Source organism: Mauremys reevesii, linkage group 5, assembly GCF_016161935.1.
Source record: "Mauremys reevesii isolate NIE-2019 linkage group 5, ASM1616193v1, whole genome shotgun sequence".
Lineage (NCBI taxonomy): Eukaryota > Metazoa > Chordata > Testudines > Geoemydidae > Mauremys > Mauremys reevesii.
The window spans coordinates 20,821,542-20,848,172 of record NC_052627.1 but is presented as its reverse complement, the minus strand read 5'-3'; the positions used below and the strand labels follow the sequence as shown (position 1 = coordinate 20,848,172).

The 26,631-nt window shown below is 42.9% G+C and overlaps 1 protein-coding gene across 7 annotated transcripts in view; it reads right to left on the bottom strand.

Annotated features, from left to right (window-relative positions):
* The window catches only part of AFF1 (AF4/FMR2 family member 1), a 170,081-nt gene that overhangs the window by 91,102 nt on the left and 52,348 nt on the right, over window positions 1-26,631 (bottom strand). For 5 of the 7 annotated variants that reach the window (XM_039540824.1, XM_039540825.1, XM_039540826.1 and 2 more), the window contains 2 exons: window positions 5,336-5,456; window positions 3,855-4,790 (listed from right to left, as the gene is read on the bottom strand). In XM_039540824.1, the coding sequence (XP_039396758.1) occupies window positions 3,855-4,790; window positions 5,336-5,456 (1,057 nt within the window). The remainder of the gene's footprint in view (window positions 1-3,854; window positions 4,791-5,335; window positions 5,457-26,631) is intronic. The other 2 variants (XM_039540829.1, XM_039540830.1) reach the window with 1 other exon arrangement.

The window sequence follows — 26,631 nt, the reverse complement described above, 5'->3', positions numbered from 1 at the left end:
ACACAAAGGCTATGGCTACACTACGTAGATTTTAGTGACACAGCTGTGCCCCTACAGCCGTGCCACTAAAAGCCGCGCCGTGTACTGCTGTTTGTCGGCAGGAGAGAGCTCGCCCGCCGACAAAAAACTTCCAGCCCCCACGAACGGCAACGGCTTTGTCGGCAGGAGAGCACTCCTGCGGACAAAGCGCTGTTCACACTGACGCTTTACATCGGTTAAACTTTTGTCGTTCGGCGTGTGTGTGGTTTTTAACACCCCTGAACGACAAAAGTTTTGCCGACGAAGTGCAAGTGTAGACGTCTACTCTTTAATTGTTGGAGTTAGGGTATCTAGAGAGCATCTAAGGAATGCAATCCCACTGTTTGTTTCCACTGCTCGAGTCTCTAGACCTAACTAGTGAAAGGATATGGTTCCTTTTATCAAGGCCAAAATCATTCTAAAATTAAGTTGTAATGAGCAAACTGGAACAACAAGCTGTCTTCATGATCTAAAAGTCATGCTTCTTTTACTACGCTGAACAGAACCACCATCCCAAATGCACACATCCGCCAGAGCTTTTCACAGAGGTTACAAATTGAAGACAGCTACGCTATTTGATAGTCTGAGTCATTCAGCATATTCAGAAGCAAAGTGTTTCAGTATCAGATTATGAAATATGGCTAGAAACATAATTGGAGATGAGGTCTTGTTCTTACAGAGCCAATTTCTGGAATACATTCTATTCCCCTTTCAGTGTGCCCACGCATCGCTATCGCTCCAGTGTTACTTCTGAGCTAGCATATGCAATATTGCTGCTCTCTAGCAGGCCCATCGTCACAATGTGTATTTGGACCAGCAGAGTCTCTTTTTCTCTTCAGATGCCCAGAGGAAGCCGAAAAGGAAGCAGAGTTTTATCTAACATATAATGTCATTGGCCCACCCTGTCTCAGACATGAAAGATGTAAGAGGCTAGAAAGTAAAAGAAACACTGGAAACTAAACTAAGAGAAAAGTAAACAAAGTGCAAAGGGACCAAAAAAACAAAAACAAAAAACCACCAACAACCAAGGGAATGCTGGGAGGAGGAGGAGAGATGTGCCATTTGAGAGAAATATAGGGAAAATAAACACTTCCAAAATTCATGGCTACATAAAGTGCTAACATTTAAAAACTACAAGAAACCCACTGCTCCCCCACAAAACCATGATGTGAAGAAACTGAAATTAAGATAATACTCTGCTTTACTTCTCACCCCGCAGTAAGAAATTGGGTTAGATGAAACATGAAACCTTGACCATTTTGCATTGCTTATTTTAAGACAAGATTTGCAGTATGGGAAATTTGTTGCTTAAAAGAAAACAAGCAATCTTGGACCTGAGTGTCTTTTCACTACTGCTCATTAGTATCTATCAGTTTCCTCTAATTTTCCCACAAGAAATGGGCTTAGATCACACCATATACTCAACAAAACACCCTACAACATCCCTTTCCATCAAAGCAAGGCCCCAATCATCCTTTTCCCTCTTGCTACAAAATGGCAAAATGCCATTTGAAAAAATAACACCTCAGTTCTCTATTGTCAAACTGCCCTTCAGACAATATTGTGAGATAATTACACTCTGGAGCATGTGTTAGGACACTCTCAGAGCCAAAGGCTACTTACAACAAAGCTACCAAGCATCCACCAGACACCCCGAACACCCACACTCCCAGCTCATCTTTCCTGGGCTGTGTGTCAGGGAGTAAATATATGTGAATCTTCCCAGCAGAGTATCATTGTCATGATAAAATAGTTTTACGAAGATATAATACATATTAAACGAAACAGACATGACATAAAGGGGTTTCTTCTCATTTAGAAACCCCTGTTGCCAATGACAGCTTCAAATACAACTTCATCAACAGCACTTTCAAGAAACCCAAGACTTTCGTGGCTTAGGCAAAGGAGCCAAAATATACATGACATATCAACCACACTTCCATGCAGTCAGCAAAAACAGATTCAGGGAACCAGGAATGAGACAACCTTTTCTGTGCAAAACAACAGTTAGCAAAATGAAGAGGAGAAAAAGAAAAGCAAATTTCCCTCCTCCCTGTTTTTCAACTTCTGATTAAAAAAATTAAAATACAACATTGCCACTCCTTTGTTTTGAGCTTCCTTTCATGGGAAGCGTTCAAAATCCTCACTTGTTTCCACATAAACCCTGTTGCCTGGGGCAAAGGAGACCAGGTAATTAGTACTGCAGCAGCCTTAACTTATGAATTATTCTGTTTTGCGAGCATTTAGCCCATTTTCAACATTGCTGTATCTTATATGGTTGAAATGTATCATTCTGGAAAAGAGTTACTGGTTAAAAGGAGCAAGTAGGCAGCGTGAACAGGCCAGTTTAAATATTGAGTCTAACTGCAAGTTTTCCAAGCCCAATAAAATGGCGAACTAAGAAAAAATGAGGAAGGGAGTGTTTGCATCAGAAGAGAACCAAAAAAAAAAAAAAAAAGGAGGGGTTAGAAAATGAGAGGCAAGTAGACAATCTGAAGAGCTTTTTGTTTACATTGATCCATCTTTGGAAATATATGGCTGAGGTTTTCAAAATTGGCTTAGAGGAACTGAGTATTCTAATCACTTAGACGGCTTTGGAAATGTCAGCTTACACATTTAGTTAATAAAATACTGATAGTCAAATAGCTGGTTAGTCAGTTTTCTTTTCTGTAGTGGAGGACGTAAACAACTCTTTTCCCTCCCCTCCAGCACCCACCTGGGACACCGGCCATCTCCAATGTAGTGACTCAAGAAATATGGTCATCACCTCACCTCCTGGGAGCATTTTTCTTCACCTGCCTTTACCACAAAAAGTAACTGCAGCAGCATCACACCCAAACCTGAGGTTTAAGGAACTGAAAACCTCCTCCAAATCAGTGAATACCTCTTAAAAACAAGTCACTAAGGCAATGGCTTTCACTTTTTTTTTTTTTTTTTTTACTGGTGACCCCTTTCACATAGCAAACCTCTGAATGCGGCCCCCCTTATAAATGAAAAACACTTTTTATATATTTAACACCATAATAAACGCTGGAGGCAAAGCAGGGTTTGGGGTGGACGTTGGCAGCTCGCGCCCTCCCCCAATGTAATAACCTCGTGACCCCCTGAGGGGTCCCAACCCCCAGTTTGAGAACCCCTGCACTAAGGCAATGGTTACATTACAGTTTAAGTTATGTTGCTGAGGGATGTGAATTAGCCACCCCGCTTAGTGACATAACTTAAGCACCGGTGTGAACAGCGCTATGACAGTGGGACAGCTTCTCACCCCGACATAGCCGCTGCTGCTGGGGGGGAGGGGGCGCTAGAGTAATTGAGCTAATTAGAGCATTGGTGCAGCAGTGCCGCTGCAAGCTCCCTAGCGTGGCCATAGTCTAAGAGGTATATAAAAGCAATGTGCCATCTTTTCTCCACCCAGCCACAGGGTGCTCTCAAACCTCAGATCTCACACCACATCACAAAAGGCGCATAACAATCAACCCTTCTAGCAGCTCCTTTCCCTCCAGGCTCTGCTCCCCTAAACATTCAGGGCTTGGCTACACTTACAAATTTGCAGCGCTGCAGCAGGGTGTGAAAACACACCCTCTGCAGCGCTGCAAATTGCGGCGGCGCCAGCGCCAGTGTAATCCCAGCCCAGCGCTTGGGGCCGCCCCAGCGCTGTCCTGTATTCCCCCACAGGGAGAGCTGAGAGGACAGAGGCTGAGTTTTTTCTCTCCGCGCTGGCTGCTTACTGACTACTTCGCGCGCTGCTGCGCAGCTGCAGCGCGCGGCCAGCGCGTTTTGAAGTTAATAGTTTACTGGCAGCTCCTGCTCAGAAAAAGAACAGCAATTTCACTCACCTCAGTGGGCTCAGAAGGTATTTTCAATTTGGATAGTTTGGCCTTGGCATTTGCTTTTAAATCTGCTATTTTCCCATAGGTTTGTCCAGGGTATTCCTCCGGAAGTGGCTTGAGCTCCGGTGACTCATTTGGCGCCTGATCTTGGCCATCCATTGGTCTGACGTACGCAGTAGGTTTCTGCTGCATTGCACTGTTTTTTGGCGGCAAGGCTGGAGGAAATGTCTGAGAAGATGGTTGGGCCAGATTAATGGCTGAACTGTCCCGGGTTTCGTTATCATGCAATCCTGCCACGAAGTCCTGAGGCGATTTCATTGGATTGTAAGTCTGCCCGTGACTTTTGTTATTGTTCTGTGACCTGGAATGGATATGCTGACTGGAATGTAGAGGTGACAGGGGCGCCACTGGAGAAGACAAAGAGGACAGTAAGGGAGAAAGTTCTGAGAGGGTGGCTTGCAGTTCAGCAGCACCATTGTCATCAACACGTCTATCATTTTTCTTGTGGCGACCACCATGATGGCTTTCCTGACCACTGCGTCTCTGTTCTGGACCTTGGCTCTGACCACTGGACAAGCTGTGGCTTTTGGTGTGCAAACTTGCAGCTGGTTCCATTCTTGCTTGTGTCTTTGGGTAGCGAATGGAGTTACTAGCAGAGGGGGGAGCCAAGCTGGGGGGTCCCATGGCCTGATGGCGGGTGATGTGCTGGAATGAGGTTGGTAATGTACTGCTGGTCTTTTCAGGAAAGAACGGGCGATCAGGCTTTCCCTGATGGATCAGAGGAACAATGCTCTTGGGTATCCCTATCAGATTCTGATGGGACTTGGTGCTGATTAGCTCCTTCACCTCTTCATAATTACCCAGCATGTTCTGAATTCGACTGGACAATTCATCTTCTTTGTTAGTCTGGAACAGGAAAGTAGAGAAGGGAAAATACAAGAACTAGAAAAAGATAATCAAGACCAAGGTTGAAGAAAAGGCATATTAATAAGGGGCTTACAGTCAGTAGAAACCGCTTTATCACAATTTTAGGGTACAGTTATGCATGCTTTACTTTCCCTAGGTAGCACTTACTCATGCCTTCAGTCTCCCTGCTGTGAAAGGAATTGCTTGCACGAGTGTTAATCAACGTGAGTAAAGGGTGCGATCAGGACTTCAGCAGTTCCCCTCATCCCCAACCAACTACATTGTTTCCCGCTGTACTTAGTGATGAATGGGTAGTCCTAATGACTCACAAGTGCTCACTGGCTGGCTCAAGGAGACCATGAGGTCTCAAATTGGCCCTTCCTACTACACTATCATCAGAGCTTCCCAGCTTAGCACTTTAGTAATAGGCAAAGCGAAACACTTGGGGGTTGCATGTGCACATTTTGGGTGTTGCATTGCTTAACTGAGAAGGTTCTACTGTACATGTAGACATGTTATAGTGCACATGAAGGTCACATCTCCTTCCCCCTCCTCTCTGCAACATGATACATTATCAATACCTTGTAAGGTTCTGCAAAAAGGGGGGCATTTTCCGGGTATGTGTCTCTCTCCTGAAGAGCTTCCTGATTCCGTCTCTCTCTCTCTCTGATCCGGAGCAAATTTCTATCCTCATTGTACAAGCTTTTGGAGAGAGAAGGAAAAAAGATTCGTTAGCATTTTACTTCCACCTAGCACTGTCGAAACAAGGGTCTGCGCTGTGCAAAAGCCATTTCATCAGCTACCACCACACTTCCAACAAGCCAACAGACTTTAAAATCATAAAATCTATTGGCTAATTGGACTGATGTATCAGTCACATAAGGCAGTCAGCGCATGGCATGGGAAGAGCTCACACAGCAGATATGTCAATGTGCTGGCTACGCTGAAGAGTTTTATTCCTGACATGCTACACCAAGGAAAGCAAATGGATTAATAACTTTATAAAGACGCTCAGCTAGAGGAGAAGTCAGCAAGGTTTCTGACCACAGAGCTGTCATTCAAATTCAGAGGCAGCGGTCTACGTGAGAATTGAAACACTGCATACAACATCCTCTTGACTAGGTGTATATTTTAAATTAAATGCTTTATTTTCAATTAAATATTTATGTTGCAAGCTGTTTATTTGGGAGGCCACGTAGTCTGATGAAAAGATTCAAGCAAGAGGGTCTAAGAATCAAGAGAACACTGACTAGAGCCACTCACAAACAAACAGAGATAACAGGGAAGTCCCTTGACCTCTTTGTGCCTACATCAATTCAGCTATAGAACCGTGACACATCCACAAAAGGAAGACTTCATAGAAAACCAGATGCAGTAATTGAGCTTCCCTTGACAAATGTTACTGAAAAATAAAAGAATCCATTGCTCTAATATGTATGTACGTCTTGTAAGAGAAAGTCTGTGTGAGTTCCACTCTTCCTTTCTCACGGCCTACCGCACACGCACAGTGATTACATTCCTCTTGACATGACAGGCCACAATGGTGTCCCAATATTAAAATATCAATGATAACTTCCCCCTCCCCCTTTCCCTAGCGCTGAAAAGTTTTAGACATACCCAAAAGAAAGGCAGAGGCCTGTCTTTGCATAAACAACAAGGAGTCTGGCGGCACCTTAAAAGACTAACAGATTTATTGGGGCATAAGCTTTCGTGGGTAAAATACCCACTTCTTCAGATGCATGGAGTGAAAATGACAGATGCAGGCATTATTATACTGACACATGAAGAGAAGGGAGTTGCCTCACAAGTGGAGAACCGGTGCTGACCGGGCCAATTCAGTCAGGGTGGATGTAGTCCACTCCCAATAATTGATGAGGAGGTGTCAATTCCAGGAGAGGGAAAGTTGCTTTTGTAGTGAGCCAGCCAGTCCCTATTCAAGCCCAAATTAATGGTGTTAAATTTGCAAATGAATTTTAGTTCTGCAGTTTCTTTCTGAAGTCTGTATTTGAAGTTTTTTTGTTGAAAGATGGCTACTTTTAAATCTGCTATAAAATGTCCAGGAAGATTGAAGTATTCTCCCACTGGCTTTTGTATGTTACCATTCCTGATGTCCGATTTGTGTCCATTTATTTTTTTACGTAGGGACTGTACAATTTGGCCAATGTACACGGCAGAGGGGCACTGCTGGCACATGATGGCGTATATAACATTAGCAGATGTGCAGGTGAATGAGCCCCTGATGGTGTGGCTGATGTGGTTGGGTCCTCAGATGGCGTCACTAGAGTTGATATGGGGACAAGGCAACGAGGTTTGTTACAGGGATTGGTTCCTGGGTTAGTGTTTCTGTGGAGTGGTGTGTGGTGAGATTTTGCTTCAGGTTGGGGGGCTGTCTGTGAGGACTGGCCTGCCTCCCAAGGTCTGTGAGAGTGAGGGATTGTTTTCCAGGATAGGTTGTAGATCATTGATATGCTGGAGAGGTTTTAGCTGAGGGCTGTATGTGATGGCCAGTGGTGTTCTGTGGGGTTTTTACCCATGAAAGCTTATGCCCAAATAAATCTGTTAGTCTTTAAGGTGCCACCAGACTCCTTGTTGTTTCTGTGGATACAGACTAACACAGCTACCCCTCTGATACTTGTCTTGGCATAGGAGTCAGTTAGTTCACTCATGAAGGATTTAGGATGGTTTCTCAATTCTGTGCTAGTCCATGACACATTTTATTGTACAAATGTGATGACAAAACATACTTGATTGTAAAGATCATATTTTGCTCTAATGGTTCACCCGGCAGTCTGCCAGCAGTGGACAGGGTATCTGTGACTTTGTTCAGCTTTTGGGATATGATGCTATCCAAAGGCAAACTTCCAGATAAATGAGTACAGCCAGTATATACATATGACATTAGGGAAAATTAATGTGTTAAGTGTTAGCCATATGCAAATTTTTTTTTAAATCATCTTTATTATTTCTTATTTTTTTCCAAATGTAGCAAAGTATGAATCCCAATGAGTAGTACACATATACCAGATTTGAAAGGCTCACAGTCAGTCACAAAAAAAAAAAAATTCAGAAACCTCTTTATGAAGCATGTTCATGTACTATTGTTCCAGGTAACATGTAGCTGAAATAGTAAGGTTTTTTCAGTTTGTTTACTTTGTATACTTAGCAGCACTTTGTGTGTAGCAAGTTTCATTTATTCCTGTGTATAGTCAGTTAGCTAGTCAGTTTCTCAAAGTGATTTTTTTGTTGTTGTTTTGGAAGGGGAGGGAGGAAGAGAGTTCACACAGCAAATAAGCTGGAGGGGTTTTGTTGAAGTGGGGTGGTTTTTTTTCTCCATCTTTTGTTTTACAATCACACTTTTCTATTTAAAAAAGTCACAAATATTGACAGAGGGAATGTGGGCCAGATTTGGTACCTGAAACTACGTTTGCCACCTTTTAAAAAAAATGTAATAGATTTAAAGCTGACAATGAACAAAGTTTTAAGAATGCTGCTATTTGAATTATCTGGAAAGGTGTTTTGGGGGTTTTTTTTTAAGCATGAAACAGCATTTTCCCCACATTCTAGTAAGTAAAATGGTTTAATATATTTCCTTTGAAAACTTTGCAAGAGTCACTTCGCGACTGAGAATAAACATGGAAAAAGTCAAGCCAAAAGGTTGTTTTTGAAAGAGGTAATAGCATGAACATCAGATCTTAGAATGGACAGGTTTCCCACTCTTAACTACAGTCTCTTTCACAATACTGTGCATCTGTATAATGTGAGACATGCCCTCTATTGGGGGCACCATATAATTCCTTGGCAGGAAAATAGAATCCAATATATCTTTTTGACTGGGTTAGGGTGACCAGGTGTCCGGAACACCCGGTCGAAAAGGGATCCTGCCTGGCCACCCCTCCACATAGGAGGTAGGAGCAGGGACATGCCACTGCTTCCCCGCTCCATGCCCCAACCCCTGCCCCAGACCTGATCCCCCTCCTGCCCCCCGAACCCCTCAGTCCCAACCCAGAGCATCCTCCTACACTCCAAATCCCTCACCCCCAGCCCTATCCCAGAGCCTGCACCCCCATCCAGAGCCTTCACGCCCCCCACCCTGCACCCCAACCCCAGCACTCTGAACTCCTTATTTCTGGCCGCAACCCCAGCCCTCATCCCCTCCCACACCTCAGCTCCCTGAGCCAGCCTGGTGAAAATGAACGAGTGAGTGAGAGTGGGGAGAGCGAGCAGGAATGGAGTGAACAGGGGCGGGGCCTCAGAGGAGGGACAGGGCAAGGTTGTTCAGTTTTGTGTGAGTGGAAAGTTTGCAACACAACTCTGGTCAAGGTATTCAAAAAACAGGTGCTTCAAGTTCCTAAACCCACACTCAGGCCCCACAATAAGTGGCCTTGTTTTTTAAAAAATAAATAAAACAAAACATTCAGCATCCTGCATCTCCCATTCAAGTCAGGATTAATGCTGGGCACTCAGTATTTTTTAAACCAGACCACTTAACCAGGTGTCTAAATATGGACTTAGGAGCCTCATTTTAGATGCCCATTTAAAAAAAAAAGAGTCTCTGCCTACAATCCTAAAGTAGGCAGGGTGCATGTATGTTTTTAGAGTAAAGTTCTGAACCCCTATTTAACCTCTGCTGACCACAATATTGTTAACTACCATGACACCATAGTGTTTGTTGGTAATAAACACTTTAGAAGGCTAGACAGCCTGGGGGAGCTGAAAACATTTTCTGTCACCTAGCCAGCCAAGCTATAAACATCATGTGTTAGACAACTTGAGAACATACTGTTCTTTTTCTCATTTTAAAGTGAGGGAACAGAGGGAAATATTTTCCAGCTAGAGAAAGTGATTTACATTTTGAACTTCAATTTCAATTACACTCTCTCTTCAGAGAGAGATGCTCTAGAAATTATTTTGTGGCAGTTCTGTGGCCTGTGATATACTGGAGGTCAGACTAGATGATCATAATGCCTTCTGGACTTGGAATCTGTAAGTGTAAATTGCAGTCGCATCCTGAAGTGTTATTTATTTTTGTTCCAACTTCCATCATTACAAAGAGACGTAGGTGAAATCACGGGTGTGGAACTCTTCCCATCTCACACCAATATCACATTTCCAAAATATTTCCTTCACTGTTCCCATAAGTATAAACTCACTTTCCCAGTCACATTGTGCAAGAATTGATAGAAGACCCTTCATCATTATTGGGCATTTGAGGAATGAACATGAAATAGAAAATTCATCAGCTTCCTCACTTTGGACCAGATTTAGCTTCTTTGACTGTAAGTGGGGGAAATGCTTTAAAAAGACCAAGATTTCCCCTCCCATTTTGTTGTGATCTGCATGGACTGACAATCCATGGGGAAGTCATGAAAACCCAGACTGCCCTTGTAGATATACTGAATTCTGAGTATTTTTTTAAAAAATTAACACCATAATGATTTTTTTTATTTTACAATGATGGGTGAGCTAATTCTCATGAAGGGAGTGACAACACAGGCTAGAGCAAAGTGCATGCAGGTGTTGCGAAAGCTTTCCTTACAAAAAAGTTTGCCATTGTTAATTAGAGATACTGCAACATCTTTCCAGCTCCATACCTAGGCTTTTCCTGAGAACAACCACTGTGCTGGCACAACTTGATGTAGAAGGAAAAGATCTTGCCAAGTAAACACTGTTTAAAATATTAATCTAAACAACATGAGAAAAAAAAATCAACCCATCTGCCAAATCTTGGTTTATCTTAAGGATCAGGGCTTTGGAGCTGTGCTCTGGCTCTGGAGCAAGCTCCAGGCAAAAAACCTGCAACTCCACTGCTCCGGAGCTGCTTTGTGCTCCAGCTTCGGGCTCCGCTCCAAAGACATGTTAAGGATAACAGATTTTTATTTGCTTGCTTGCTTCCCATAAAGTATAAAAATACAGAGGCAAAAACCAAAACCATTTAAAGAATGCTGTCAACATTATTAGATTTAGAATAAACCACCCCTTCCTTACACAGACCCCTCCCTAACATTTAAAAAAAACCAAAAATCTCAGTTACTCTTATTTTAAAGAGGGGGCCATTTGAAAATTATAAAGGTATTATGCACCATTATTCAGGATGAGAAATAGCCATTGCTTAAAATGAAGCAAATGTAAGATGTGCATTTGAAACATTTTGGAATATTTAGTTGATAAAAATAATTGCTAGAGTTAAATAAGAGTTTTAAAGACACATATATTGCCATCTATCAACACGTATACGGTCAGGAATAGGTGTTATATAAGAATTCTGATGATGATTTACGGGATCCTCGATTTCTCTCCCAACCAAATCTTTCAACTAGTATATGTCAGCAATTAACACACTAACCCAGGGGTAGGCAACCTATGGCATGCATGTAGACAGCAGCACGCGAGCTGATTTTCAGTGGCACTCACATTGCGCAGGTCCTGGCCACAGAGGGGACTCTGTATTTTAATTTAATTTTAAATGAAGCTTCTTAACATTTAAAAAACCTTATTTACTTTACATACAACAACAGTTTAGTTATATATTATAGACTTATAGGAAGAGACCTTCTAAAAACATTAAAATGTATTACAGGCACACAAAAGCTTAAATCAGAGTCAATAAATGAAGACTCGGCACAGCACTTCTGAAAGGCTGCTGACCCCTGCACTAACCGCTTGGTAATCCATATTTTAATCCATGAAAATATGTCTAACAAGGGATGAAGATTTAAGATGTGTATTCTTTATTGGACTAGCATGTTGCTGCTGCTCTTCTGAAGGAGAGAGACCGCCTTTATTACGTCTCTTTCTCTCTCGTTATGTGCAGTAATTTGTTCTTTACTGCAAGTGATCTTGAGGGTTTTCCCCCAAAATATGGTTTCTGACTCAAGGATCTATCAACCCTTGCTTAATGAGAAGCTGGCATGCTAGATGTAGCAATTTTCTGCAATATCCACGACAACCTTCATGGAATTAAATTGAAGTATCTTTGGAGTCCATTGTATTAAATGCAAATGTATTACTGTGGGCCTGGACTGCATGTAACCTATTGTGGGAAGATGTGATCTGAACCCTGGGAGGGGTTATGAATTCCAAAGGACCGTATTGAACAATGTGCCAGATAAGAATGGACTTTTGGGACAAACAGTATCAAGTGGTTTACCTGGGGAATGTCTACGGGGAGGTGAATGCAAATTCCCTACCTCTGGTTATGCAAAAACTGGCCTTTTGAAACTACGCCCTGAGGAGAGAACCACTGGCTATTGATTACCTGTTCCTAGAGTCTCAAGATCAAAAGCCCAAGCTGTATAAAGGAAAGACTGAACTATGCATGGGTGGGATAGTTTTGAGCTAAGGCAGTTATGAACTTGTGACCACAGAAAAACCCCTTTTTGTGGGGTATGAAAGATTGACTCCTACCAGAGCCCTTGTTGGAACTGGGGGTGATCTCTGGTAAGCTTATCATCATGCATGTAGATTCCTTTATTATTTTAATATGTTTTCTCTGTAATGCTTTCCCTTAAGAATAAATCTACTTCTTAGAAAGCGCAGATGCTGACCTATTTCTGTGGTCTGGGTTGCTGGCAATATCACAGTATAGGCAGGGCATTATGCAGCCTGGAAAATCCACAGTCAGGAGAGAGAGACACACAGGTCTCTACCCAAGAGAGGTGACAGCTGAGGAGTGGGAAGCCTAGAGTGGGTGCCCTGGAGGGACCACAGAGGGAAAAAACAGGTGCAACTGCCCTGAACTGTGAGAGCTGGCATCTTGCCATCCCTCCAGGTGGCTTTGACAGTCATCTGTAAAGACCCAAATACCTTCTTGCTTGCTTAGTTTTTAGAAGTAAACTAAACTCTGTCTTTTCAGTCTTTTTGCATTAGTTATGTTCTCAACTGGACAATGTAGATAAACTTCCTTTAAAATGTCTGCCTGTAATGTTTTGGATGGCTTCAGTTAACATCCTGGGTGTTTTTTCCACATGCAAAATGAGCCAGTTTTCCTTTAGGGAAAAAACACGGTGAGACAACCTGATCGCATTTTCATGGATGGCATCTTTGTGCAAACAGAGATGTCGTGTACTGTCAGTGCAAACCTGGGTTCTGCATGCATCTGCTCTGTGGCTGGGCCTGGCTGCGGGGACAACAGGCACATGTTATAGCTAGAGAGCCAGCAGGTTGTTCTGATTATTCTGCTATGAAACAGAGAGTGTATAAACATGTCTGAACAAATGCTCACGCGTGTGCACACAAAACATCTTTAGCAATAAACTAAAGTTGAAGAGCATTAGTTCTAATCTATGAACATTTAAAATTGTGATTTTATTGATGTGAAAACCACTACTAGCCTGTAAATCTCTCCCTACTTGACTCAGCTGTGATGGAAATAAAATATATATATTCTGCTTCAGAACACTGATAATTTTAAATTAAGAAATTAGGTTTAAGAAAAACGTGGAGGTTGTTTTTGTTGAATGATCATAGATCACATGTCTGTTGCTTCCCACAAATTGAACCAAAGAAAAACAGTAAAATGTTATCACGGAGCGTGTAGTTCTTCTGATGTGTTACGTATACGTAATTTTATCAAATCAGCTTATGTTTCAGAGCACTATACACTGGCTGATTCATTTCTTTGTTACTAGGTACTTGAGACAAAGCCCAGTGATGTCAATGGAAATGTGTTTATCTGCTTCAGTGGGCTTTGGATCAGACCCGAAGTGAGAATTCTTCAGACACGCATTGTAGGTGTGATCTTAGGTACATATAGATCAGGGTGGGCAAACCAGAGCCCGCGGGCCAGATCCGGCCAGCCAGCCAATTTAATCTGGCCCTCGAGCACCCGCTGGGGAGCGGGGTCTGGTATTTGCTCCACTCCCGCACAGCAGCCGGGGAGCAGGGTCAGAGACTGCTCCGCACACACACGCATGTGACAAGGCTCCCAGAAGCAGCAGCATGTCCCCATTCTGGCTCCTCCTATGCAGCTCCTGGCCAATGGGAGCTGCGGGGGTGGCGCCTGCGGATGGGGCAGCACGCAGAGCCACCTGACCATGCCTCCACATAGAAGACAGAGGGGGGACATGCCGCTGCTTCCGAGAGCTGCTTGAGGTAAGCGCTGCCTGAAGCCTGCACCCCTCCCATGCCGCAACCCCAATCTGCATCCCACCCTCTGAACCCCTCAATCCCAGCCCAGAGCACCTCCTACACCCCAAATCCCTCAACCCCAGCCCCACCCCCAAGCTCACACCTCCAGCTGGTGCCCCCCCCCCAGCAGCCCAACCCCCTGCCTCAGCCCAGAGCCCCCTCCCACACCCTGAATTCCTCATTTCTGGCCCCACCCCAGAGACCGCAGTCTCTCCTGCGCCCCAACCCCAATTTTGTGAGCATTCATGGCCTGCCATACAATTTCCATACCCAGGTGTGGCCCTTGGGCCAAAAAGTTTGCCCACCCCTCATGTACATGAACCTCAAGCAGAGCACAGGAGAATCCTGACTTGTATACTGTCGGGCAATTCAGAGGGCCTGTGTTCTGATACATGTGCATTAAACACGAGTCTTTCAAAAATGTCTCATTTTGTAAATAAAAATAAAACCAAATAACGTACATTTCATCTCTACCACTGCCTCTTAGCAATAACATCATAAAATAAAATAAAAATAAAAAAAATTAAAAAGCACACACCTTGACAAAAACGCTTTCAAAAAGGATGTTGAAAATTCATAAGACATTGAGATTGGGGGAAAAAATGAGTTATTTTCATTTGAATTTTAAAATTTCTGAGCTAGAATGTGATATTGTATGATTAACAAAATCACATGCCTGGAAATTAATGGTTTAAAAAAAGAGCAGAAAGCAGAAACGATGAAAAGCTAACAAAATTCCGCATACTATTTATGATCTTGTAAACTGCATTCTACTAAATATATAGTATGACATCCAAGTGGATCTGGCACATCTTTCTGTCATTCCCAGAAGGGAAAATAGAATTCCATAGTCCAATAAAGTTGCTTTCCTCATAGATTCAGGAGGTATTTAAATGAAGGAAAAACCTCCACTTTCTGCCTCCATTCACACTCGTTATAACCACCTCATTAAAAAGAGCATCAATTCCTTCCCATCTGCATATTGATACTGAGTGTAAAACAGCATCTAAAATTCTGCTTGTTGCAAAACCACCACCTGTAATGTGTCTAACGACCTTTTCTGTCTCTGAACCTTCCCTGCCCCACAACCATGAATTTAAAAAAAAAAAGAAAAGAAAAAAAGCCAAACACAAAGATACAGCAAGGAAGAAAGGAAAAAAAGCCCAAACTAAGTTTTTGTGATGATACCAATTCCAGCAGAACACAAACATGTCTGCTCTGGAATAGTCTGGCTGATGCGAGTATTCTCACATGTACTGGTCTAACCAGGATCTGCTAAATGAGGTTAGTCATGCATTATTACTAAATGCCATTTAATGCTGTCATGGAAACTATTGGCCCAGACTGTTGACTAGGCACAGCTGACTACCCACTTGTCCTGTGCACTCTGATTTGCCTTTTAAGGAACCTGATCTACTCTCTTGCTCACTTTTTAAACCAATCCACCAACCCTCATTCAGGGTTAACAGAGGCGTATTTTCCTCTCATTTAAGTGCACAAAAGGAGATACGTTTTTAAAAGAGAAGAGAGGGTGGGTACGTTGGTATCCATTAGCTTCAAGTTTGGAATTTTCCAACTACATGGCCTATTAGAAGTAAGGTCTCCTCTATACTAAGATTGGCTTTAATTCACACCTTTTATCTATTTCTGTGCACATCTGTGGACATTTATTTCAGACTAAGAGCACCCTATTTCAAATTAATTTAAGTCTGTGTTTTACCAAATTCAGATAATCGAAAAACAGAGCCCACTCGAAAACCAAAATAAGGCATTCATACAGATTTACACAGAAATAATTAAAGGTGTGAATTAAAACAATGTAGTTCTTTTGATTCCAGTTCATGTACAGAGAAGTACTTAGGCCAAAATTTTCCAGAACCATTATCGGAGCCCAATTTGAGACATTTTTAAAAGGTGCTTGATTTTCATAAAGCACCAAGGACCTGCCCTCTGATTATCAAATCCTTTTTAAAAGATATTTTGGGTATGGCACTTTAAAATTACTAATCAGTTTTGAAAATCTTGGCATTAACACTGCATTGTAACCCCAGGTCTGCGAGACATGGGCTTGTGTACTCAGTTTCCTGAGCTTCCACTTGAGCATCCCATGCGGCATTGTAAACCTAGGCTTACAATTGCTGGACCCCAGTCTCACAGCCCTGCTAATGTGTCCATACTGCACTGTGCAGACCTTCCGACTCAAGTCTGCAGCTTGAGCTGTGTCCATACTGTAAAATGACAGGGCTTGGACCAGAGTCACAGCACAACTCAGGCCCTAACCCACCCTCCAGAAGGGCCCTAGGACCTGGATCCTGAGTGCTTACTGACCCGAGTCAAACTGATAGGCATTTGAACAGAAGGGGGGCTTGGGATCCAAATTAAACCAGAGCCTGGGCTTCATGTGCAGTGTGGATATACCCAGAGAGACCATAATTCTACTACCAATAGGCAACACTGGGAGCTGGTGACCCCACATACATTCCCAATTCTAGACAAAGGGGCAAACCTGACACAGGCACCACAAAACATCTAGAGCCTTATATCCATTGCAATACAGATTTCTAGGGCTATTCTTGATTTCCTCCCGGGGGTGGGGGGGAGGATTAGGCCCCAGAAGTTTTCAAAAAGATCCTGCCACTGTACAGGGAAGCCTATCCCTGAAGCATGCACCTACTGAAGATAGCCTGCCTTTTTCTGTGCTCTGGAGAAGGTGTGTCTAGCTTGGGTATTTCAAAAGTGTCTACCACCTTGTCATCTAAGTCGAGCGGGCCGGAAACTAGACAGAAAATAAACTGAAATTTCAAGTTTTTCCTACACAAAGGGAATTCCAAAATTTTGTTTTGAAAAGACATGACATTTTAGTGAAAAACCTTTTTGAAATGTTTCCAAGGTCCCCTGACCCATCCAGCATCCTGACATCTCGGACAATACAGGAGCCAGAGCTCCCAAGGAGCTTGGTGCCTGGGAATGCCAATTCTGGGACAGTCTGCAGTAACCCAGGCTGCCAAGGAGCTACAGGTTGCCAAGGAGCTGAGACAGGGCTCACCATGCCTCAGTTTCCCCATCTATAAAATGGGGAAACTGATATGAGAATGACTCCTTTGTCAAGTACTTTGAGACCTACTGATGAAAAGAGCAAGGTATTATTTATTATTATTATTATTAAAAGCATAAAACCATTACAGCCTTGTGTATGCTAAGCTTTTTCACCCATAATTTCACAGTTGCCACCAATTCAGGTTTAAAAGTCTGCCACTTGAACGATACCAGTATCGTTAAGCAGCAAATCCCGTCTCCACTAAGGTAAAAGGCACTTATACCCCAGCATAGCTTATTTCAGTTCAGGAACCAAAATAAGCTGTAATCACTATGAGGGGAGGTCTACACTACGAAATTAGGTCGAATTTATAGAAGGCGATTTTTTATAAATCGATTTTATACAGTTGATTGCGTGTGTCCCCACTTAAGACCATTAACTCGGCGGCGTGCATCCACAGTACCGAGGCTAGCGTCAACTTCCAGAGCCTTGCACTGTGATAGCTATCCCACAGTTCCCGCAGTCTCCGCCGCCCAATGGAATTCTGGGTTGAGCTCCCAATGCCTGGTGGATCAAAAACATTGTCGCAGGTGGTTCTGGGTACATCTCATCAGCCTCCCCCCCCTCCCCCCGTGAAAGCAATGGCAGACAATCATTTTGAGCCTTTTTTCCTGGGTTACCCGTGCAGACGCCATACCATGGCAAGCATGGAGCCTGCTCAGCTCACCGTCACTGTACGTCTCCTGGATGCTGGCAGATGTGGTACTGCATTGCTACACAGCAGCAGCTGATTGCCTTTTGGCAGCAGACGGTGCATTATGACTGGCAGCCATCGTCGTCTCCTCCTCTTTTAGCCGACCTCCGTGAGGTCGGTCAGGGGCACCTGGACATAAATGGGAGTGACTCCAGGTCATTCTCTTTTTAAGTTTTGTCTCCTGGAGATTCAGTCCTGGCTGCAGTCGTACTGCACCGTCTTCTGGAGAGCAGTCAGGAGATGACGATGGCTAGCAGTCGTACTGCACCATCTGCTGCCAGCCTAAGATGTTTAAGAGAGATGGAGTGGATCAAAACAAGAAAGAGACCAGATTTGTTTTGTATTCATTTGTATTCATTTGCTCCCCCCTCCCTCCGTGAAATCAACAGCCAACAATAGCTAATGTGTTTCGGTGAGGTCTGTCAGAGGCACCTCGGAAAGTTTAATGGAGATTCAGTCCTGCCTGGAATAGTGGGGGGAGGGATAGCTCATTGTTTTGAGTGATGGCCTGCTAAACCCAGGGTTTTGAGTTCAATCCTTGAGGGGGCCATTCTGTGTGACAGTTGTGTGTGTTTCTCCTTGATGCAAACCCACCCCCTTTGTTGATTTTAATTCCCTGTAAGCCAAGTCGTCAGTCGACCCTCCCTCGACACTGGTGTGGGTCACTGTTATAGCCTCTGTCCTCCATGCCCTTGGAGATTTTTTCAAATGTTTGGGCATTTCATCTTTTGGAAGAGAGTTCTGATAGCACAGATTCATCTCCCCATACAGCGATCAGATCCCGTACCTCCTGTTCGGTCCATGCTGGAGCTCTTTTGCAATTCTGGGACTCCATCATGGTCACGTCTGCTGATGAGATCTGCACTCACCTGCAGATTGCCACACTGGCCAAACAGGAAATGAGATTCAAAAGTCGCAGGGCTTTTCCTGTCTACCTGGCCAGTGCATCTGAGTTAAGAGCGCTGTCCAGAGCGGTCACAAAGGGGCACTCTGGGATAGCTCCTGGAGGCCAATACCGTTGAATTGCGACCACACTACCCCAAATTTGACTGGCAAGGTCGATATCAGCGCTCATCCCCTCGTCGGGGGAGGACTACAGAAATCGATTTTAAGAGCCCTTTAAGTCGAAAAAACCAGCTTTGTCGTGTGGACGGGTGCAGGGTTAAATCAATGTAATGCTGCTAAATTCAACCTAAACTCAGTGTAGACCAGGGCTAAGGCACCCTGATACTGTATAACTTTGTCTACACTAGGGCTTTTACCTGCACTGCTTGGTTGGCAAAAGCAAAAAACAAAAAAACAGACACAGTTACATTGGTAAAATGTAAGTGGAAACCTGACCTTTGTTTTCATGAGTAGAAGCAATAGTGCAGATAGGGAGCTGAACTGTTGGTAGCAATGGTGGTAAATTTGGGGCAAAAAGCCTCATGTAGACACCCTAACTTACATCACCAACGTTTCTGTTTAAAACAGAGCTTAAGCATGTATCATTTGTGGAGTCATTCTCAGTTAATATTATAATCCTCAGAGCATCATTTCAAAGGTTCATACGTGACTATGCAACTCGTAACAGTAACAGCTGAGAGCATCCCAGATTTATAAGAACAAGAGGGAGTGGAGAGAAGTTACATCCTCACCTCTTTCCTGTCAAGTATCAGGGGGTAGCCGTGTTAGTCTGTATCCACAAAAACAACAAGGAGTCTGGTGGCACCTTAAAGACTAAAGACTAAAGGAGTCTGGTGGCACCTTAAAGATCCTGTGCATCCTGAACAAGGGAAAAGGAGATAACCACAAAAAATAATCTTTCCCACTTTTAACTGTGTTCAGGATCTGCTGCTGGCTGCCAAAAGGGATTACTCCAGCAGCAGGGAAGGGGGTGGAGAAAGGCTACAAAAAAACACACAAAACGCATAAATGTGCAGTTTCCCTTCAGCACACGCAGCAACTCTTCCTCCAGAAGATTAGGAGGGAACATTTCCTTTTAATACAACTGCAGGAAATCACAAACTTATTGAAGCTTTTTTCTCATTAAAGATTACCTTTTTTTTCCCATGAGAAGCTGATTACTAATGTTTCTCAAGATCACGACATGCTTATTTTTAATTGAAGTCTCAGTATGTTACAAAAAGAGCGCACACAAGAAGTGCACAGGACACATTAATCAGACATGACCCCAACTCCACTGCCATGGAAGTCTTGATGCACAAATTCCCATTGATATCTATAGGAACAGGATCAGAGCCACAGATTTATTTTTTTAAAAAGAGCTGTTTTATTTATCATCCCACCATTAAAAAAATTAAGCTTCATAAAATATGCCACAGGAAGTTACCACTAAACACATACCATACACAGTGTGGAATTGAAAAAGCAAACTGCTTGGGTTATGCAGTGTGAAAGTGATTGCAAGCCAGGGATTTGAAAACAAGACACTTAACAGATACTAAAAACATCAACAGGCTTTCTCCACTCCTCCCCGCACCCCCACTCCTTTTTTTCCCCTTTTTTTCTTTAAAAAAAAAAAAAAGACACCATAACCAAATCTAGACCTGCTGGCTATTTTTACTTTTATTTCACTCCTTCAGGCATTGCCAATATAGAGATTGGTATTATTTTAATTGATATTTTGAACAGCAGCAAATCACCACCTCAGTGGTGCATGAAAGAATCCCTTTATAAACATTTATGGACTAAAGCATCATCCAACACTGTATCCAATACTGCTGCGCAAGTCTCCTCACTAACAAAAGGCATGTGAAAAATTAACACCGAGAAACATTTAGCAAGTTTCAAATATACATTTCCTCAGGCTATGTTGAAATAAAAAAATCGGGGGTTGGGACAGGCAGCAGAGAGTAGCCATTTTTATAAGTAAAAATAAGTTTGATTTGAAATCAGTTCTAATGCCAAATTAAATATCTACCCACTTTACTACTTTTTAGAATAGATTTTGGAGGGAGGAGTGGGGCGGGGTGGGGGGAAGAGAAACTCACCACATATTAACTTCCTGATGCTATCCCTGCATTTAAGATATGTTTATTACTGAACCCTGGAAAGGTTTCAGTTTCTTTTCAGCACATGCTACTGTTTGTTTGTTATGGGCTTGATCCTGGGAGGGGCTGAGAGCCCTCAACACCCATTTACTTCAAATCGCAGTTTGGGTACTCAGCTCCTTGTATAATGTGACCAGCAACCTGCAGGATTGCACCATATAGCCTAGTGATCAGCTAGACAAGCTCCCTAAAAAGCTACAGCATTGTGCTTTATCAACAAGCAGAACAAAAACCTCCCTTCACAATTAAAGAAACCCCCATACACAAGCCAGCCATCCCACCCTCTACCCAGTGCCCTTAGCAATGTGAAGTATTAGCATAAGGAAGAGACATGATTATGAAAATCTAGAAAGTCCGCTACTGTAGAAGTATAAAATCTAAGCACCATATACAAGGTAATTGCCCCACATCCTGAGGATACTGACTGTAGTGTGGACACATTTGAAAACATGCATGCACAGATGCATTTTAAAAGCATTTAGAATCTGGATTAGCTTGGACGTTTGTTAGTGGTTCTCAATCCAGAATCCAAGAGCTCAAACTCAGAGCCATGTTTGAATAACAATTTTATACCAAGTATCAGAGGGGTAGCCGTGTTAGTCTGGATCTGTAAAAGCAACAAAGAATCCTGTGGCACCTTATAGACTAACAGACGTTTTGCAGCATGAGCTTTCGTGGGTGAATACCCACTTCTTCAGATGCAAGATCATGACTTGCATCTGAAGAAGTGGGTATTCACCCACGAAAGCTCATGCTGCAAAACGTCTGTTAGTCTATAAGGTGCCACAGGATTCTTTGTTAATTTTATACCAATATGGCTCGGAGCATTAAAAAGAAGCTATAGCATTTGTTCATCTGTGTCTGTACTTGTCAGCTTAATTCTGTGCCTGTAATAATAATACTTCCGCAATTATGTTACTGCTGTAAAGCTAAAAAAAAACCCAAAAACACAAAAGAGACACACCTTTTCATGATGATGCTATAGTAAACAAGACCCCAGAGAAATCTAAAAGTTCATTGTCTCTTCAACAATAGAACAGAGTCTGGGAAGGTGTTAATTAATAATTATGCAAGGAACACCAATGATGCCATTCTCTGTGCTAAAGGAAATGCTCTCAGGAGGGCTTCTAAAAAGGTGTGGATATGTGAAGTGTAATTAAAGGAAAACAAAGTTTTACTTCCTTCTGCATGTGAACAATTATAAATTTAAGGTTGGGTTTGATAGGGGCAGGACTAGAACAGGAGCAAACTTGAAAAAAATTGCCCAAATCATCAAGTATATATATTGACACATACAGACAGACACACACCCATGTCTTTTGAGGACAAACAACCCTGGGGATGCAACAGAACCAGTGTCATTCAACTGCACAGCACAGACACATGCCAGGGGATTCCTCATCCCATGCATGACACCTAGCACAGATTCATACAGGCTCCCTGCCCCAGTGCACGTAAGCGCTTTGAGGTGGGGAGAGGAAAAAAAAGTGGATCTGCAACTCAGCAGTATGCCATTTGTTCAGCATCTGTAGAAGGGCTCAAGCAAAGGAGAGGCTATTGGAACTGCAGTATCCACAGAATAGCCCCTCTACGGCTCCACAGCCAAGTACACAGAGGTCAGAGAATTGGTGAAGGAGTATTCCTTCCTGGGCTCCCACTGTCTCCTTGCAGACGTTCTCTGTGCACAGAGCAGCTGCACGGCTACCTTGATATAATGCCATCTGATATAACACGAATTTGGATATAACACGGTAAAGCAGTGCGCCAGGGGGACGGGGCTGCGCACTCCAGTGGATCAAAGCAAGTTCAATATAACCTGGTTTCACCTACAACGCGGTAAGATTTTTTGGCTCCCAAGGACAGCATTATATTGACGTAGAGGTGTACCAGGATTGGTTGGCTGGGGAATTAATTTCAGTTTCTGTGGTTTAAATGTTACTGAATTTTATATGAAAGATGAACGTGCGCCTCTTGTCACTTTGCAAACTTTGACCCAAATAGAATTAGCCAGTATCTATCCTAGTCTCTGAGGAGAAATGATGGGGGTCCTACTGCTATGCTGGAAGAGGTGGCAAAGAGCATTCGGAAGCAGCTCTGCTGAAGTAATTGAACTTTCCCAAGTATGACAATTTCTACCAAAGTGCAACTACTTACGGAATTACATTCCATCGTTAGGCAGTTGAGCTAATATTTTTCAGCTCAAGTGCCTGAAGTTGCATTACACACTCACAGAATATAAAAACCTGGACTGAACCCAACTGATATTTTAACCAAGATCATCTCTGGTGAGACATTGCAAGCTTGCTTCAGCTGTGAAGAACCTTACAAGAGAAGCGGAATTCCCTGATGAGTTACCTCTGCTCTAGCACTGAGGGGATACTGAATCAGCACTGACCACGCCAAGGCTTGTCCATACAAAGACCTAAAAAGCTGATCCAGGAAAGGCCTACCCTTCAAATACATTATCATCACTCTCTCCTAGATCAAAGGCTGTTAGATGTAAACAGGAGGCCTTGCCATTATCAGCAAACATTATGGGTGTAACCCCTTCCACCACTATGTAAATTTTGAAAATGCTTGTAAATTAGGCTCTTCAGGAAAGAGTCTAGAATCAAAGCAAAAGACAGACTAGAGATTTCACAATACATACATGGCAAGTTTGCCAACCCTTTGCCTCTCACTTCACCCTACACCCCTCATCTGAGTCCTAGTTCACACTTCTTCCACATACTCCTGATGTCTCCTTTCAAATGGCCCCTCTTCCATGGAAACCTCTTGCTGAAGTCATTCACCAGACCACCACCTGCTCTTCCAAGTCTCTTCTCAAAACCTACCCCTGCGATCAAATTTATAAGCTAGTCATGGATATGTTGAGTTTCTTTTAAACTCTGTAACCTTTAGGGCATGCCATTAATCACCCAAGTGACGACATGATCATGGTTTCACTTTCCCTGTATTTGACTCTCTCCTCTTCTTGCATTAACTTAGGGCCCAATTCTGGAAACTCAGTTTAAAGCACCACTTAACTCAAGAGATTTCTGAGAGTGAACAGGAGTCTCGTTAGGGGCAATACTTGAGTTATACCTTGTCCTAATTCTGCAGTGAAGACCAGCCTTAGTTAGGCATGTGTGCGCACCCACTAAATACAGCTTCACCCTTACATTTTTAACTGCTGTAAGCAAATTGGAACTACGTTCCCTCTACAATAACTCACATTGCCCCTAATATTTTGCTGTCCTAGACACGTTTTTTGTGTGCTATTGTAGTAGATGCCCCACATGAAAACTAAAGTGGGGTATTTCTTTTTAAGGGGTTGCTGAAAAGAAGAGGAGTTGTCAGGAACTATGAAATTGTCCTTTATCTTATCAATACAAACAATTCAGGGTTGAAAGAATTTTGAAAGCTACAACATACTGCCTACTGGATCATTCTTGATCTAACAAATACTTTTCACTATGTGTGTTAAGACCCTGATCTTACTATACTTACGCATGTATTTAACTGAACTCATGTAAGGAACCCCATTTTACAGAAATGACATAAAGGAATAAAACGTCTACCATGCAGAAACTCCTCCAGTATTTCTTATTTTAATGAAAGTTTTACTAACAGTCAGCAATCCCTTTCACATGACATCTAGGATTAGAAAAAACAGGTCACAGTTTCAGATGGGTTACCAAGTAAGATCATAATTAGCTGTCCCTGGTAAAACATGACTTGTCCTGTCTACATTGGGCACAAAGTCCTGTTTAAATCATGTCAATTAGAATTAAAGAGACAGCCTCAAAAGCACAAGACATTCATGTATATTTTTGCCAGGAGATCAAAAGTATATGAGCTCTGAAGATCACAAAAAAACCTGTTCAAATCTGAAGAGTATTCTCTTTATGTAGTTACTCAACACGTTCCACTATTTTCCCATCCAAGATCCATATATGCATGTGCGCACGCATACACAGTGGTCCTAACACACAGGATTATTCTTAATGGAGTGCAAAAATTAATCTTCTTTCTACAAACCCACCTCCAAAGAGAGAGGACCTCTCTTTTGAACTTTCAGAGGAATAGAATGTGGATGATAAATACACCTAGAAAGTTTGTTAACCCATTAGCCCTTCCACTTCAAATAGTCTGAAACAGTTTCAGTTAGACATTTTGCCATGCAGACAACCTGAAGAAAGCTGCAAATCAGCAAGCAACAGGAACTAGGATCAGAAAAAAGAGGCATGCAGTGACAGCAAAGACAGAGAAGAATCTATTTATCAGTAAGCTGGCAAAACAGCTTTAGTTCCAATGACAACACTCACCATTTTATGATGATTATTATATTTGATATTTTCCTTATCACCTCAAGCCATGCAATTTTACAGGACAATCTCAAATTTCATCAGGAAAAAAAAATATGTTTAGGTCCCATGGCTACAGAGGAAAAATTTGAAAGCCTACACTCTGATCAAAAATAGGAAGGCAAATAAAAGGAACACAAACATTATTTTTTAAAACCATGATTTTTGAAGCTTGTGTCATGAGTTTTGAACGCTTAAAGTTGAGAACCCTGGCAAAGGAATTGTAAACAAATTAAATAATCTTTTACACTCTACTTTCATTCCTCTTTCCTCAAACAACAAGAAAAGGAGGAAAGAAGGCAGGGGCTTGGGTGGAAACATGCTATTTACATCAGCATAAAAATCTTTATCAGTTTCATGGCTGAGTATCTAAAGAATCTGCCACCTCTCAAAAGTACAACTTATTCCCTCCATGAAAAAGCAACTCCAGCATTCAATCTAAATACTGCAACATGAAATACATTCAAGACAACTTTGAGAGGACGCGACCCCTGTGTCCGGTTCATTTCAAGCCCAACTAGAGCAAGTGAGCCTGAGTAAATGCAGGAGTATGTAACATTCTGGAATTACATCACCAGTGTTGACAGTACACAGGTTGCTGAAAAATAGCTAACACCAGCATACCGTTTTACAGTACAACCTGATTGTGTGAAATGCTCACCGTGGCTAGAAAAACTGTTAAACATGGTTCTTGCTAGAAAAAAATTAAGTGAGAATCATACTAACAGTGTCAGTGCAAGTGTGGATAGAAAGACCCATACCGAAGAATAATACTATATAAAGTACACTAGAACACTCCAGAGGCAATCTGATCTGAGGAACATTCAGTATTGAGTTTGTTTCCCCCTGACATGACACAAACCATGATATAGCAGAAAAATTGGACACCTACTATTAATCCAATTACATAATCACATTCATTCCACCTCCCCAATTTGACACCTGATAAAAATTTCCCTCCTCCAAAGGACCTATCACATTGCTACTGTAGTATTTGCAGGTAGGGTGGGAAGAGCAAAGTGAGGAGGAAGGGGGGCGAGGGTGAAGGGGGGAGGATTCCTTCACTCCCCTTCAGTCTCCAGAGCTTCACATTTACTGATATTGAATGAGAGAAGCTATGATATAAGGGGTCGGCAACCTATGGCACGCGTGCCAAAGAGAGCATGTGAGCCGATTTTTAATGGCACGCTGCTGCCTGCTGGGGTCCCAGCCGCCGGCCCCACTCAGTCCGCTGCCGAACCCCAGCCAGCAGTGGGTTGAGTGGGACCGGCAGCCGGGACCCTGGCAGGCAACAGCGTGCCATTAAAAATCCTGCCTGGCCTGGCCCACTCTCCTCTGCCCCTCCCGCTGGCATTTGCACATGCTTTCCTGACCTCCGTCACTTCCAGCGGGAGGTTGTGTTTCCAGGTTAGCGTGTCCATCCCGCTACCTGGTGTCCGTGGAGTCTGAGCGGCCTCAGAAGTGGCCCCGCTGGCAGGGGCAGGAAGAGGGACCTGGCCCCCAGGAGCTGCAGCACCCGCGAGGCCTGTAACTGGGGAAGGGTCCTGGATCCCAGCTGCGC